Raw genomic sequence first — 13,494 nt, 5'->3', positions numbered from 1 at the left:
CTTTTTTTGAAAGTGAAGTTCAAAAACTACATTTTCATATTTTCTTTGTAAATCATTGATCATGACATGGCTCCTGCATTTTTCATGTCAAAACTGAACCATGATGATGATGTTTATTGTTTTGGTAGTGACAAAGGGAAAACTTAAGTAAACAACATTTTGCCAAGTTATGCAAATTAAAGGTACTTAAGTATAAACTGAGTGCCAGTTAAAATTCTGTATTGTGACATTGGTGAAATATAACACCTCTAAAATTGTCACTACCAAAACATGCAATTTTTTTGTCAGAAGTAAAGTTTTTTTTTTATATATATATATATATATATTTTGATACGTTAGATGTAAACAAAGTCTTGATCAGTCAATATAAGCCTTTTTTATTATGATAGTTATTATTGTGTTTTGGTAGTGACAAATTTTGGGAGAAGAAAACTGTCTGAAAATACCAAATGAGAATTAGCTGTTCAAATGTGAACCTTGGATATTATAAAATTTACATACATACAAACTTTTGGGGAAAAGACACTTTTCTTTTAAGATGTTTACCACTCTGACTTTCAACCAGTTCTGTAGAATGGCCCTTTATTTTTCCTGCTGATGTGTTTTTTTTATATTTTTTCTCGTAGAAGTCCTGATGAACACAAAGCTGGAGACTTCTGATCTCAAATGGACCATCTTCTCAAATGCCAAACCCGAGGTACGTAACCCCAGCTTCAGCGTGTTATCTATCTGTATTACTAACACGGAGCGTGTGGTGACGGGGGATTTTTGGCTTCCAGCTGTTCCTTTGTTACTTCGGCTATAAAAGAGTTCCTTATATGGCAGGTAACTGACAGAAGAAAGGGAACGCCAGAGTGAATGTGGGATTCAAAGTATATTGGAAGCAGATGCTTTGATATATCCCATCAACCTTGGAGTTGAAGTCACTGGCTGCCCACAATTTGGAAAGACTGCAGCCAGAAAAAGACATATTTGTAATTTGATCAACTGAGGGGTGGTTGCGAGGGTATTTTTGCCAACAGCGTCAGTGACCAAAACTGCTCAACTCGCTGGTTGTCTCAGAAGGAAGACGCTTACAGCAACGCTGGCAAGGAGATTTGTGGAACTGGACGGAAATACTCAACAAATGTGTCTGTGCTTTTGATTAAGATGCAAAGCGAAGCAGGCCAGCAGTCTCGAAATAGTTTGCACAGCCCACTATCATCTGAAGCAGTTTATCAAAAGCTGCACATTGTCAAAAACATGGCTGGATTGTGTTTTTTATGACACTAACATAACACTGGAGAGTATAAAACAGTGATTTAGCTAATAATGACAGGCAGCAGTGAGGAGACACCATGAGCTGTCTGCAATTACGGAAATAAAAAGCTTCATGTATGGTTTCTTTATTTTTAGCATTAAAGGATTATAGTAGATATTTCTGTCGACGTTCAACACTGTTAGATATAAATTCTGTCTGTTCAAATTTAAAAATACTCACATCATTACATGTTTGTTGTTTCCTTCCATTTTTATTAGGGCTGCAGCCAAGGATTATTTTCATTCTAAATTTACTAGCTTAGCTCAAGATGATGTCCTCAAATATCTTTTTCTACATTGCAAAGATATTCAGTTTACTGTCATATAGTACTTAGAAAACCAGAAAATATTTTTTTCTTTTTAAGAATGATTAAAAATGATGATTAAAATGTTTAGTTTAATAGTTGTCAACTAATCAAGTAGTCCACTTATCACTGCAGCAACCGTCCATTGCTCTGAAAATACTCACTCTCACTGCAGTAACACACTGACCTTAACCCCTAACCCGAACAACTGCAGGGAGAGTGAGTATTTTGGGAGCGTTTGTTTTCAGTGTAACAGGCCGTTGGACAAATGGGCTTTTCGATCCAATGGGACATTTTTCGGACTGTTGGGGTTTCAGAATAATGGGCCATCAGAACAATAGGCACTCCCCAGTCATTTAATTAAATCTTCAATATCATTTTGTGGTTTAACAGTGATGTGTATTAAACATCGGTTGCACATAAAACAGGATTATCCCTCGTATTAACACATGTTGAATGTGTGTGTCTGCATCAAATACTGTGTGTGTGAGAGAGTAGTGTTATGTACCTTATGAGACCTAGAGTATGCTTTATACAGAAATGAATATGCAACACATCAACCAAACTCAATTCTTTAATGTTAAATTTAAATTAATCTAATTGGCCTTCCATAAATTGGACAGTAAGCATTAGTACAGTACTGTAATGGCTGTTAAGTCCTATATAATATTTTATATATGACATTTTTGAAGTAACACTCTTGGGTATGTTACGTTATATGTAATGACAAATTTGTAGTGCATCTTAAGGCAGTGGATCTCAATGTAGAGTCCAGGGGCTCCCAGTGTTCGTTGAGGAGGTTCCAAGGGGTCACCAGTGAAAAGGGGAATCATTAATTGTCACTGTGTGAACAGCCATACTTCTCAACACAAGTTAATTAATTAGTATCACGATAACGTAGCATATTTTCTCTAGATAAAAAATAAAAATGAACCCAATATCACATGAAAACACAATTTGTTATCTTGATATAAAGGAATGTTTATACCATGTTATCACGTGAAAACAAACTCTAATCTCAAGATACATTCAGTATTTTAACCTGTTATCACAAGAAAACGTGATTTGTTTTCTCAGTAACTAAATAATTAACCTATTACTCTGAGAAAACAAGCAATGTTGACTTGAGATGACAAAAAAATCAAAAGAATCACAAGTACAACGAGTCTTGGCTTCTGTATATAAGTAATACAATGACTGAATGTAGGCCTATGGCTGTTTTGGTCTCGGATTTCATACACTTTCTGTCATGAAACATTTAAAAGTAAAAATCTCATCAGATTGGGGACCTAGAAAAAAATCTTGATGGGGGGACTTTGATCTAATTTGTGTTTTTTTCAGGGTCCTTCATGTGGAATATCTTGAGAGCTGCTGTTTTAAGGTGTATGGCCTGTATGACTGTCTGTCTCAGCATTTATGGTGTGGAAACATACATCTGAATATTTGTAAATCTCTCTCGTTGGCTCAAAATACATCTTAAACAATTGCTTCAAATGATTCTTGTCAAATCCAGATGAGCCCTGTGGGGTATTTAGTGTGTCAGAAAACATTTTGTTCACAGAAATACGCTGCCAAAGTCCATAGTATTTATTTTTTGGGATTAAAAGGGAAATTCTCCCCTGAAGAGATTCAAACCTGGCTCTCAGAGCTTGCTCTCCCTGCTGCACTGTAATTCATTCAGACCAGTATTCTGCCTCACTCAACACATCATCTGCAAATGGATTTTTAAAGATTTACATATTTACATAACTGAATTTCTGAGCCTCAAGTTCAGCAAATCTGCTAAATTCTGCCCCGAGTATGTTAATTTCTTGCTTGTTTCCCGCTCTTGGGAACATAGTGGTGGTGAACATGTTTGCTGTTGACTCAGAAGTCAAACATTAAAGCATTTCTCTGTTGCATTTGGCTCCCCAACAAATGTAGATTTCTGTGGAGGGGGGTTCACTTCATACATATTTGTGATATCCCCCTCTGTATTCTTGTATTTTAGTCTAAAAGCGTGTTTGAAGGGTGAGAGCTGTGTCTGTCTCGGATGCTGTGTGGAGTAGTGTGCTCTGTTTGACAAGTGAGACTTGTATTCCCACTAGCTGGGCTGCAGCTCAGCAGGAGGAATGATTTAACAACCCAGATTCAAATTTGGGCTGGATCAAAAATCCACTGCAGGCCAGAAGTGTCCCACGGGCCTCTGGCAGGTGCACTACAGCGGAGGGCCAACAAAGAACTGCAATATTATTATGATGAATACGACTTTTAATGTGACCAATTATATAAAGACCTGAAAGTCTTAACAGAAGAATTAAATATACTAAAGGCTCACAGAAACGTTCACAAGTTTTCTGGGTCAGATGTCATTTTAACTTGCAACCTGACAGCCCTTTGTTCTCCTCTTTGCTCTCAGTGGGAGGAAGTAAGCGGTTTAGATGACGAGAACAACAGCGTGAGGACCTATCAGATCTGTCAGACCGGCAGCTCATCCAGCCACTGGTTGCGCAGTAACTTCATCCAGCGACGAGGAGCGTCGCAGGTTTACGTGGAGCTGCGGTTCACCATGATGGAGTGTTCATCCAGGAGCACCCACCACCGCAGCTGCAAGGAGACCTTCAACCTCTACTACTACCAGGCAGACTCCAATGAGGCCACGTCCACGTACCCACCCTGGATGGAGAACCCATATATTAAGGTACGTCCTTTTGTCTCTCTGTGGTTGTTTTTAAAATAATGTTTTAACTAACTGTTAACATATTGGGGTACTCTGACTTTTTTTTTTTTTTTTTTTACATATGAAGATCTGCGGAAAGTAAAAGTTTTGAAAGTACAAGTACCATGGAAAGTAAGTTTACTTTCCATGCTTAGAACCACTCAACCTCCTTGAGAGAGCAACTCTTTGATGTCATACATCAAGTCAAGTTTATTTGTATAGCACATTTCAACATCAAGGCACTTTAAAGCGCCTTATATAAAACATAAATGGCATCAAGAAAAAAATAATTGAGGAACATAAAGCTATATAAAAAGGACATCAATGAAGTTAAATGGAAAATTAAAATAAGATAAGACAGGAAGTAAAAGTTAAATTGCAGTTTAAGATATTAATGAAAGGAAGAGGCAAACAGAAAAATCTTCAGGCTTGATTTGAAAGAACTGAGAGTTGCAGCAGACCTGAAGTTGGTCTGTTGCAGGGTATCTGTTTCAGACATTTGGTGCATAAAATCTGAATGCAGCCATATTTTAAAGGCAGTTCTGTAGCAGGCAGGAAGCCGGTGTAAAGACTTCTCTACTTTTTTGGGCTTAGTGAGGTCAGGAGCAGCAGTGTTCTGAATCAGCTGCAGATATCGGATCAATTTTTTTTAGAGAGAGACGTGTAAGACAGTATTGCAGTAGACAAATCGACTGAAGATAACTGCATGGACAAGTATTTCCAAATCCTGCTGAGGCATAAGTCCTTTAATCATTGAGATATTCTTCAGGTCTTAGTAGCTGACTTTGTAATTATCTTAATGTGGCTGTTGGAATTCATGTCTGAGTCCATGACCACACTAGGATTTCTGGCTTGGTTTGTGGTTTTTAACATTACTGACTGAAGCTGAGCTCTAACTTTTATGTTCTTCCTTGGATCCACAAACAGTCACTTCAGGTTTGTCTGTGTTTAATTGAAGAAAATGGATCTAATTGTTGATTTGTTCAATGCACCTACTGAGAGTTTGTATGGGATTATAGTCCTCTGGTGATGTAGATTTGTGTGTCACCTGAATTATTATGTTAACATATTTTGTTGTTTTCCTTAATCTGAGCTAGTGAGAGCATGTAGGTATTGAATGGAAGAGACCCCAGAATAAAGCCTTGGGGAACTCTGCAAGTCATTTCTGTTAATTATCTATAGACACAAATTAGTTCTTGCCCTTTGCAGTGCTGAAATCTAATAATACCAACACTGAAATTCTGCCACTGTCTTTGTTTAATCCCCTTTCAGACATGCATTTAAGTTCTGCACTTGTCCAATCTCATCATTCTTTTAAAAAGAAGTCTGTCTCTTGTGAGTCCCACAACTTTATGTAAGTGCAATATTAAATCATTAAGTACTCTTTTAATCCACTCAGAAAAAAACATGAAGAACGAATGAAGAAAGAAGAACAGCATCATTTCCCCATAATTGAAATGTGTAACTTTATAAAAATTGAATGGCTCCATTAACGTGACAGTTTTTATCTCTTCCTTGAACAACATTAGTGAATCTCTCCAAAACAAGAATTTTCCAAAGCACACCAGGTCTTAAAATGTTTGGATTAACTTCTAGGATACAGATGGCATCAATACAGTAATGAAATCAACTTCATGTATTTATTAGTCAACATGGGATCCATTTTTATTTTATCTGTTTCTGTTTGTTTATTGTTTATCTGCTGGGCTTTTTATTTTCCAAAATACACAGCTCATCAGTGCAGTTCTCATTGTCAAACCTCAGATCTTTGTAGCGTCCTTGAACATACTGCCGAAAAAGAGAGGTTTCACAAACAGAGCCTGCTCCTCGACTTCATTACCACTTAATAATGTAACATTGACAGAAAAATAAAAGTGATGAAATGTTCACTGTGATGAATTACCTTTCTCTCCTGAGCATGTTTCAAGTCCCTGAAAGTTGAGGTTCAAAGCGTACTGTAACAAATGGAAACAATGGCTGCCAGGAAGGTAGTAAATAAATCTACACTCTTACAAATAAAGGTTCCAAAAGGGTTCCTCCTGAAGGGCTGAGGTTCTACCTAGATCCATATGTTTCTGAAGAACATATTTTTGAACAAATAGTTTGCCAAGGGTTCTTTGTAAGACTAAAGGTTCCATTAAGAACCTTTTTTCATCCAAAGAACACTTTTTTTTTAGAAGACAAAGTTCTTCAAGGATTGTTGAAATTGTTGAAGAACTCTTTCATCTAGGGTTCGTCAAGGGTTTTTATGCCATATACAAAAGGGTTCTTGGGAGAATTCAATGGGTAGGTTCTAAATAAAACTCCTTGCCCCGGTAGACCCCCTGACACTGTTCTAGATAAAACCCTTGGAATGTAAAAAAAGGCTCTGGGTAGAGTCCTGGGGTAGTTTTGGGATAAAACTCTTGAAATCTAAAAAGATTCTCAGTAGAGCCTTCCAAGTAGAACCCCCTGTAGAACCCCCTGAGTTTGTTCTAGATAAAAACCTTGCATTATAAAAAACAGTTCTGGTGGAAAGGTTCTGGGTATAACTTCCAGAAAGGGTTCTATGTATAACCATTTATGCTGGGTTCTGGGTAGAACTCTCTGAGAGGGTTCCAAGTGGAACCAAAGAGGGTTCTCCTATGGGAACAAGGTAAGGAACCCTGCACCTTTATTTCTCAGAGTGTAAAATCATACTGGTATGCTGTGTTCAAGTGTTCGATAATGTAAAACATATGTAATGTCGACTTAATGGGCAAAAATGGCTCAAAGATGTAGAACCTCCAGTCTGGTCCTTGTAAGAGTGGATCCTGTGTGTTGGACTCATTACATAAGATCTTTTCTCTTTCTTCCTGTCTTAGGTGGACACAGTGGCTGCGGACTTTCTGCTGAGGAAGGGTGGAGAGCGGAAATTTAATGTGAAGACCTTAAGACTCGGCCCCCTCTCAAAGAGGGGCTTCTACTTGGCGTTCCAGGCTCAGGGCGTCTGCATGGCCTTGCTGTCCGTCAGGGTCTTCTTCAAAAAGTGCCCTCCCCTGGTCAGCTCTCTCTCCTCTTTCCCCGAGACTGTACCCCGCACCCTGGTGCAGGAGGCACAGGGCGTGTGTGTGGAGCACGCCGCCCAGCAGGGGCTCCGACTTCGGCCGCCTAAGCTCTTCTGCGGGGAAGATGGCCAGTGGGTGGGCCAGCCGACAACCTCCTGTGCCTGCCTGCCAGGATTTGAGCCCGCTGAAGGACACACACGATGCACAGGTAAGAAGGAGGTTAGGCCACACATACAAGTATGTATATACAGTCGACTACACCCACATAGGCAGCGGGGCAGGCAGACTAAACAAGAAAACAATGGTAAGACGAGGGCGGGGTTCACTGGAGAGGAAGTGCAAGGCAGAGGAAGTTAATGAGGCAAGGGAACGGCGGTGACACGGAGGGGACAGAGAGAGGTCAGGTGGAGCAGCACTTATCTCGGAGAGGAAGAGCAGGGTCAAAAGCTTACTGCTGCGACAGCTTGTGGTTCAGCTAACATGGAGGGGAGCGCGGGAGGACTGGGAGAGGTGAAGGGAGTGGGAGAGGGGGGAACGCTTGAGGTAAAGATCATATCAGTTTGAGAACATCAAAGCAGAGCAGACACAAAAAAAAGAAGAGGCAAAGAAGCAGGATGATTCTCTCAGGAGCTGTGCAGCAGCTCCGTCTAATGAGTCCAATTAACAAGCCTCGTGCATGAACACCCCCCACGCGCTCACACACACACGCACACACACACACACACACACACACACGTGGCATCACACCAACATGGGTAAATGTTGAGCACTAAAAACAAAGAAACAGAAGAAGAAATGCCACTATTTCTCAGGAAAACGCGTGGTTGCATCTGTCTGTGTTTGGAGGTAGAATTCAGTTTGATCTCTGTGGGAGGTATAATGATTTTTCATAACAAAAAATCATTTCCGACATTTTGCTTCTAGTGAGGTGAGGTTGACATTTCCAGCATTCTGTCACTGAAGAGAGCTCTGAGGGAAAAAACACTCACCAGACCATAAAGGGAAATTGCCTTTATAGCGAAATTGAACTGTTAATTTGCATCGTATAGGCCAGTCATTTCAGAAAATGAAATTGACGTCTGGTTGAATTCATTCAGCTGTATTGCCATTATCTCTCATAGACAATACATATATTTTGTGGGTCAAACACAGTCCCTTTAACGTAAAACTTATGAATCCCGTCAAGTTGATTTAGGGTTATAGATGAGCATGATTAGAATATTTAAACCACGCCTTTGAAGTAAAGCTCTAGCAGACTATAAATACTGCTGTATGGGAGGGGTGTATTTCCCCATGTGCCAGAATAGCTTTACAAATGTTACATAATACAAAGGGTACAAGACGGCACCCTGAGTATTCCCAAATAGATTGTAAGTTATAAGAAAATGTTGAAAATGCAACTGTCAACAAATAAGGCTGAAGTGAAAGTTTGAAGAGTATTTTTATATCTTTATTTATTTCAGGCCCTTGTCAAACTGTTACAGCTGAATTATTTTTAAAAAAAAGCTGTTTAGTGAGCGTCCTGCTGCTGTAAATCTGTAAGTGTCATTTGTGCTATCTTGTGGGAAATAAGAGCTCAAAAAGCACCCCAGTTTGTGTCATAATCCTGTCTCATGACAGTCACTTGCATTTGATTTATTAAGTATATATTTTAACGGCCTTGAAAAGGTGAGATATGCAGCAGCTCTCAGCAGTACATTTTTCACACGCGGGAAAATCCCGCAGGAGAAAAATGTCACTCGGAAAGGATCAGCCAGAGTGTGTTGACCCTGCAGAACAAGTCAGTTTTGACTGTAACAATGCTCCACTTGGTGTGAAAGTTTATTGTTTTATTCCTCTCACTCAGCAGCTGCGTTTCAGCCGCCACACTGAACACATACTGTAAACGCTGCAGGATTTGGTGACTGTGTGTAGCGGTACAAAGCTCATTACACATTCACATGCAGGACAGGCGTCAGTGTGAATCTGGTTGAGAATAGGTTCAGATTAGGGCTACAACTAAAGACTAAGGTTGTTAAAAGTTGTGATACTTGGATTCTTTCTTTTTCAGTACCATGTCTTCAAAATTATTCAACCTATACATTTGATAGTATCAAGAAAAAGAAAAGTTCAGTTCACTCTTTGTTGTCCTGCATGAAATTTGGCTTGCAGCAAAACCAGACAGTTTTCACTGACTTTTTCTGAACCAGCACTGCAGAAGAACTTTTTTCTTTTTGCTGTGGTATCTAAAAATTGAACAAGTATTTTTTCAGGTGTTGTTTTTTTTTTCTTAGTGTTGTTTCAAGGTTAAAAATTCTTGTATTGTGACAACATCGATTATGAATATTAAAGGGCCAAGAATGATGGCTATAGCAATAACTATAAATGTATGGTTTTAAAAATTGTTGTGTCACCAACTATTTTGATAATCGATTAATTGGTTTGTGTAATTTTTAATGGAAAAAATGTCCCCATTTTCTGGTTCCAAATGTGAATATTTTCTGGTTTCTTCACTCCTCTAGGACAGTAAACTAAATATCTTCAGAATTTGGACAAAACAGAACATTTGAAACATCGTCATGGGCTTTTGAAAACACTGTTTGACATTTTTCAACATTTTCTGGCATTTTATAGACCAAACAACTAATTGATTAATTGTGAAAATAACTGACAGAGTAATCGACAATAAAAACAGTCATTAAGTTCAAACTCAAGTGATTGGTGGAGTCTGAAGCCCAACTTTATAGTTGTGGTGTGGACTCCACCATCCACTTGAGTGTTAGGTTTCAGTTTAGTTATCCCTGTCAATTAATATGTGTCTTATTTATTTTATTTTATTTTTTATTAGATATTTATTATATTAAATATCAATGACACATTTACGGTGATATAAAGAACAGAAACCAGTAAAACCTCACATTTGAAATGCTGAAACCAGAGAGTTTGGCATCTTTGCATCAATGGATTGTTGTCAATTGATTTTCTGTCACTCAACTAATCCTTTCAGACTCAATTCACCGTTACTCTATATCTTGAGTGCCATAGTGCTGTTTTTGATTTTGTTGAGGAGACGTGATATTGGGATCAATAATCAGAGGCAGTTCTTTGACTCCCACATATTTGCTCTTGTTATTCAGATAGGGTGAGGTACATTCAATGATAAGCAGCAGCATGTCAATGACAGGCAGGTTTACTCACTAAATTGACTATTACCATCAGATTCATTACTGTGATTGTCTTCAGTTTATAGCCCTCATTACACGGCTCTGTCTGTCAATCTGCAACCATCTGGCACTCAAGTACCCTGACAAAAAAAAAACAGAAATGTATTTGTGAATTCAGTTTGACCCAAGTCTGTCTGGGTGTGAGTATTCTGTGTAATGTTCTTTAGCATTCGCAGGTCATGTCTAGAATTGGAGCTCATGATAATTTGCTTCATTTGTTTTCCCCTCCTGTCCTCCTCAGCCTGTCCTGTAGGTCAGTTCAAGTCGGGCACAGAGGGACAGTGTACAGGCTGTCCAGGATTCAGCCATGCCACCATCAGGGGGGTGTCAGTGTGTGAGTGTCGCTCTGGATACCTACGTGCAGAATCCGACGCTCCCGACGCCCCGTGCACTAGTAAGTATGCAGAAAAGAGCACTTATGCACGAATCCACATGCAAATATGGAGGTGCTAAGCAACACAAGCATCCACTCATTTGTTTTACCTTCCCCTGCACTTCTTCACTTTGTTTCCACCGTCTCTGCTGCTATTTCTCTTTGCCTCTGGTGTCATTTAGCCAAACTCCTCTAATCTGCCTTTGTGTCCTTTGTCCCACTGCTGGGCATTGAGATGCATGCCTTTTGTGACAGGTTGTGGGGGGGTAGGGCGCTCACTCCACAGTGGAGTAGGCATTGATGGTCTCAAGTGACACCTCCAATGCAGATTCAGGAATTTCAATTCAGCCACATGTTGGCTGTGTGAATGGGAGGGACTTTTTAATTAGGTGCACCCTTTGGAGGGCTGTAAAGAGGATGTGAAACAATGTGAAACAGCGTTGGGCTGTTGACAGTTCCTGTCCTCAGCAGGTGTGATATCAGTGCCAACTAGAATTTACATTCCGCAATTTTACTATTACAGATAACTTTAATTACTAAAGCTTTATCTTAATTGTTAATCATATTTAGAATATTTTCACTGCTTTACTTTGCTGTCAGACAGCCTTTTGGGGGTAAACCATGTTATAAATAAGCCAAACCTACCAAACTCCATGGGTGAAATCAGTATTTTTACCTCGAGGATCACAGGAGTTGCTGGTCTACTGCTGCCTTGATCTGTTAGTTTGTTTTACCGTGAGACTTTGGTGAATCTGAACTAATCTCTTCAAACAGAGTCATTCAATAATGCAAACAAAAGAACAGATCGAGGTGTCGATAGACCAGCAACTCCCGTGTTGTGTGAGGTTAAATAGCTGGTTTTGCAAAAGAAGTCTAGCTGAGCAAGAGAGAACAATATTTGGCTTAATATAACGGTGCTTTCTCCTCAATAAAGGCTTTCTGACAGCAAAATAAAGCTGTCTTTTTTTGGGGGGTCTTCTTTAACTGGCTAAAAACATTTTGCTGCTGACCCTGTCCACGGCTGTGCACTTCACTTCAATACTAATACTCCCCTTTGCTTCTCCAAACTGCTGCAGGTATGTTAGGAATGCCAACTAGAATGTGTCCACCAATTCACCAATTTTACTATTGCTGATAACTTTAATTACAAAAGCATTATCTTAATTATTAATCACACAATTAGGCCATTCCTATTATACATTCTGTTATTGTAGTGGATTGCCTGTGCAACTCTGCACATCATTTATATTTTCAATTTGTTTGCGAAATTACAAATCAGCCGTGCCATCTGTAAACGATGCAGATTATTTCCCCTGAAAATAAGTGTTTTTCATTACTGTGACAGCCTCTGTGATTTTAATAAAGTGGATTCTGATTGTTAAGTCATAAAATGTATGGCCTCTAAAAAGTCTCCATTTCCAAAATTCTGAATATATCCTCACCCAGACTGTCTATGATGTTGCCCCACTTGGGTTTCCAACAAGAACACTATTAGCACTTAAGTTAGCTGCAGGCTCAGTGACAAAGCTCCGTCTCCTTGGCAGGAACAGAAACTCATTCACAGTGGCTGAGTGGTATTGCTGTTTAGTTATGCTTGGCTTGAGGCAATAGCTATCTTCTTACAATTTTCAGACGGTGATCATTATCATCCTGTTTTAGACAAATGTAATTGCACCAGTTAAAGTCTGCAACACATATGCTCCTGCTGTGATGCAAAGCTACTGCAGGAGCATTGTTCTGCGTCGTGACTACATGTGCAGACTTAATAAAATGTCTTCCGTGTATATGGAAGAATCTAAACAAATGGTCTGTGTGGGTCATGGAAAGGTAAAGTAGCGGTAAAATAACACTGCAGAGATTATAATTTGAGTTGATAGGTCAATTTTATATGTTATAATAATTGGATCAGGGCTAAATGATACCTATATATTAAAACATGATGGCATTTTTGACCAAATAATGTGACAATATTTTGGGGATGACTACTGGTGCTTTCTAAAGGTATTTAATCACAAAAAAAAAGGAAAAATCATCAAATGTAATGTTGCTGTAATGACACTGCTGAGTCAGTCTAACACATTTAGAAAATCCCAACACCTGGGCCTGACAGTAATGATGCTGTTCAACATTTAAAGGAACAGTGATGAGAAGACCAATACCACTGTCATGTCTGCACAGTAATATGAGGGTACAGTCCAACATAGGCCTGGGCAATAAAACAATAGTGATATGTATTGGCAATAGACAAAAGACACAATAGACAATAGTTTCACTTAAATGTATTAAATGCAAACCACCATAAAAACACATAATGAATACACCCTGGCTTATAAAGAGCCAATCATATCCCTTGATAATGGGGCGGGCTATGGGTGACACAAAAACAGTTCATCATTTAATAGGTGTGTTTTTTCAGTTGCACCATGTGACACAACAACAGAAGCAGTGTGGAGTGAGAGTGCAGACGGCAAGTAAATTGTTAATAAAAAAAAAGGACAGATCTGCTCACCAGTATGGTAGTTTTTTTAAAAAAAAGTTTATTATCCATGCACCATAATAAACAAAGTGCTAAAATTCAACACAAAGTGGT

The 13,494-nt window shown here is 39.0% G+C and overlaps 1 protein-coding gene across 1 annotated transcript in view; it reads left to right on the top strand.

Moving 5' to 3' along the window:
• LOC146318903 (ephrin type-B receptor 4a-like) overlaps nt 1-13,494 on the top strand; it is a 50,917-nt gene that overhangs the window by 25,669 nt on the left and 11,754 nt on the right. The window contains exons 2-5 of the mRNA XM_084731114.1: nt 627-697; nt 4,003-4,284; nt 7,146-7,536; nt 10,773-10,925. Coding sequence (XP_084587240.1) covers nt 627-697; nt 4,003-4,284; nt 7,146-7,536; nt 10,773-10,925 — 897 coding nt within the window. The remainder of the gene's footprint in view (nt 1-626; nt 698-4,002; nt 4,285-7,145; nt 7,537-10,772; nt 10,926-13,494) is intronic.

The sequence above is a fragment of the Lutjanus erythropterus genome, chromosome 11 (genome assembly GCF_056507025.1).
Source record: "Lutjanus erythropterus isolate fLutEry1 chromosome 11, fLutEry1.hap2, whole genome shotgun sequence".
In the NCBI taxonomy this organism is placed as follows: Eukaryota; Metazoa; Chordata; class Actinopteri; order Lutjaniformes; family Lutjanidae; genus Lutjanus; species Lutjanus erythropterus.
Note: the sequence above shows the minus strand (reverse complement) of the source record. Positions and strands in the feature narration are given on the sequence as shown.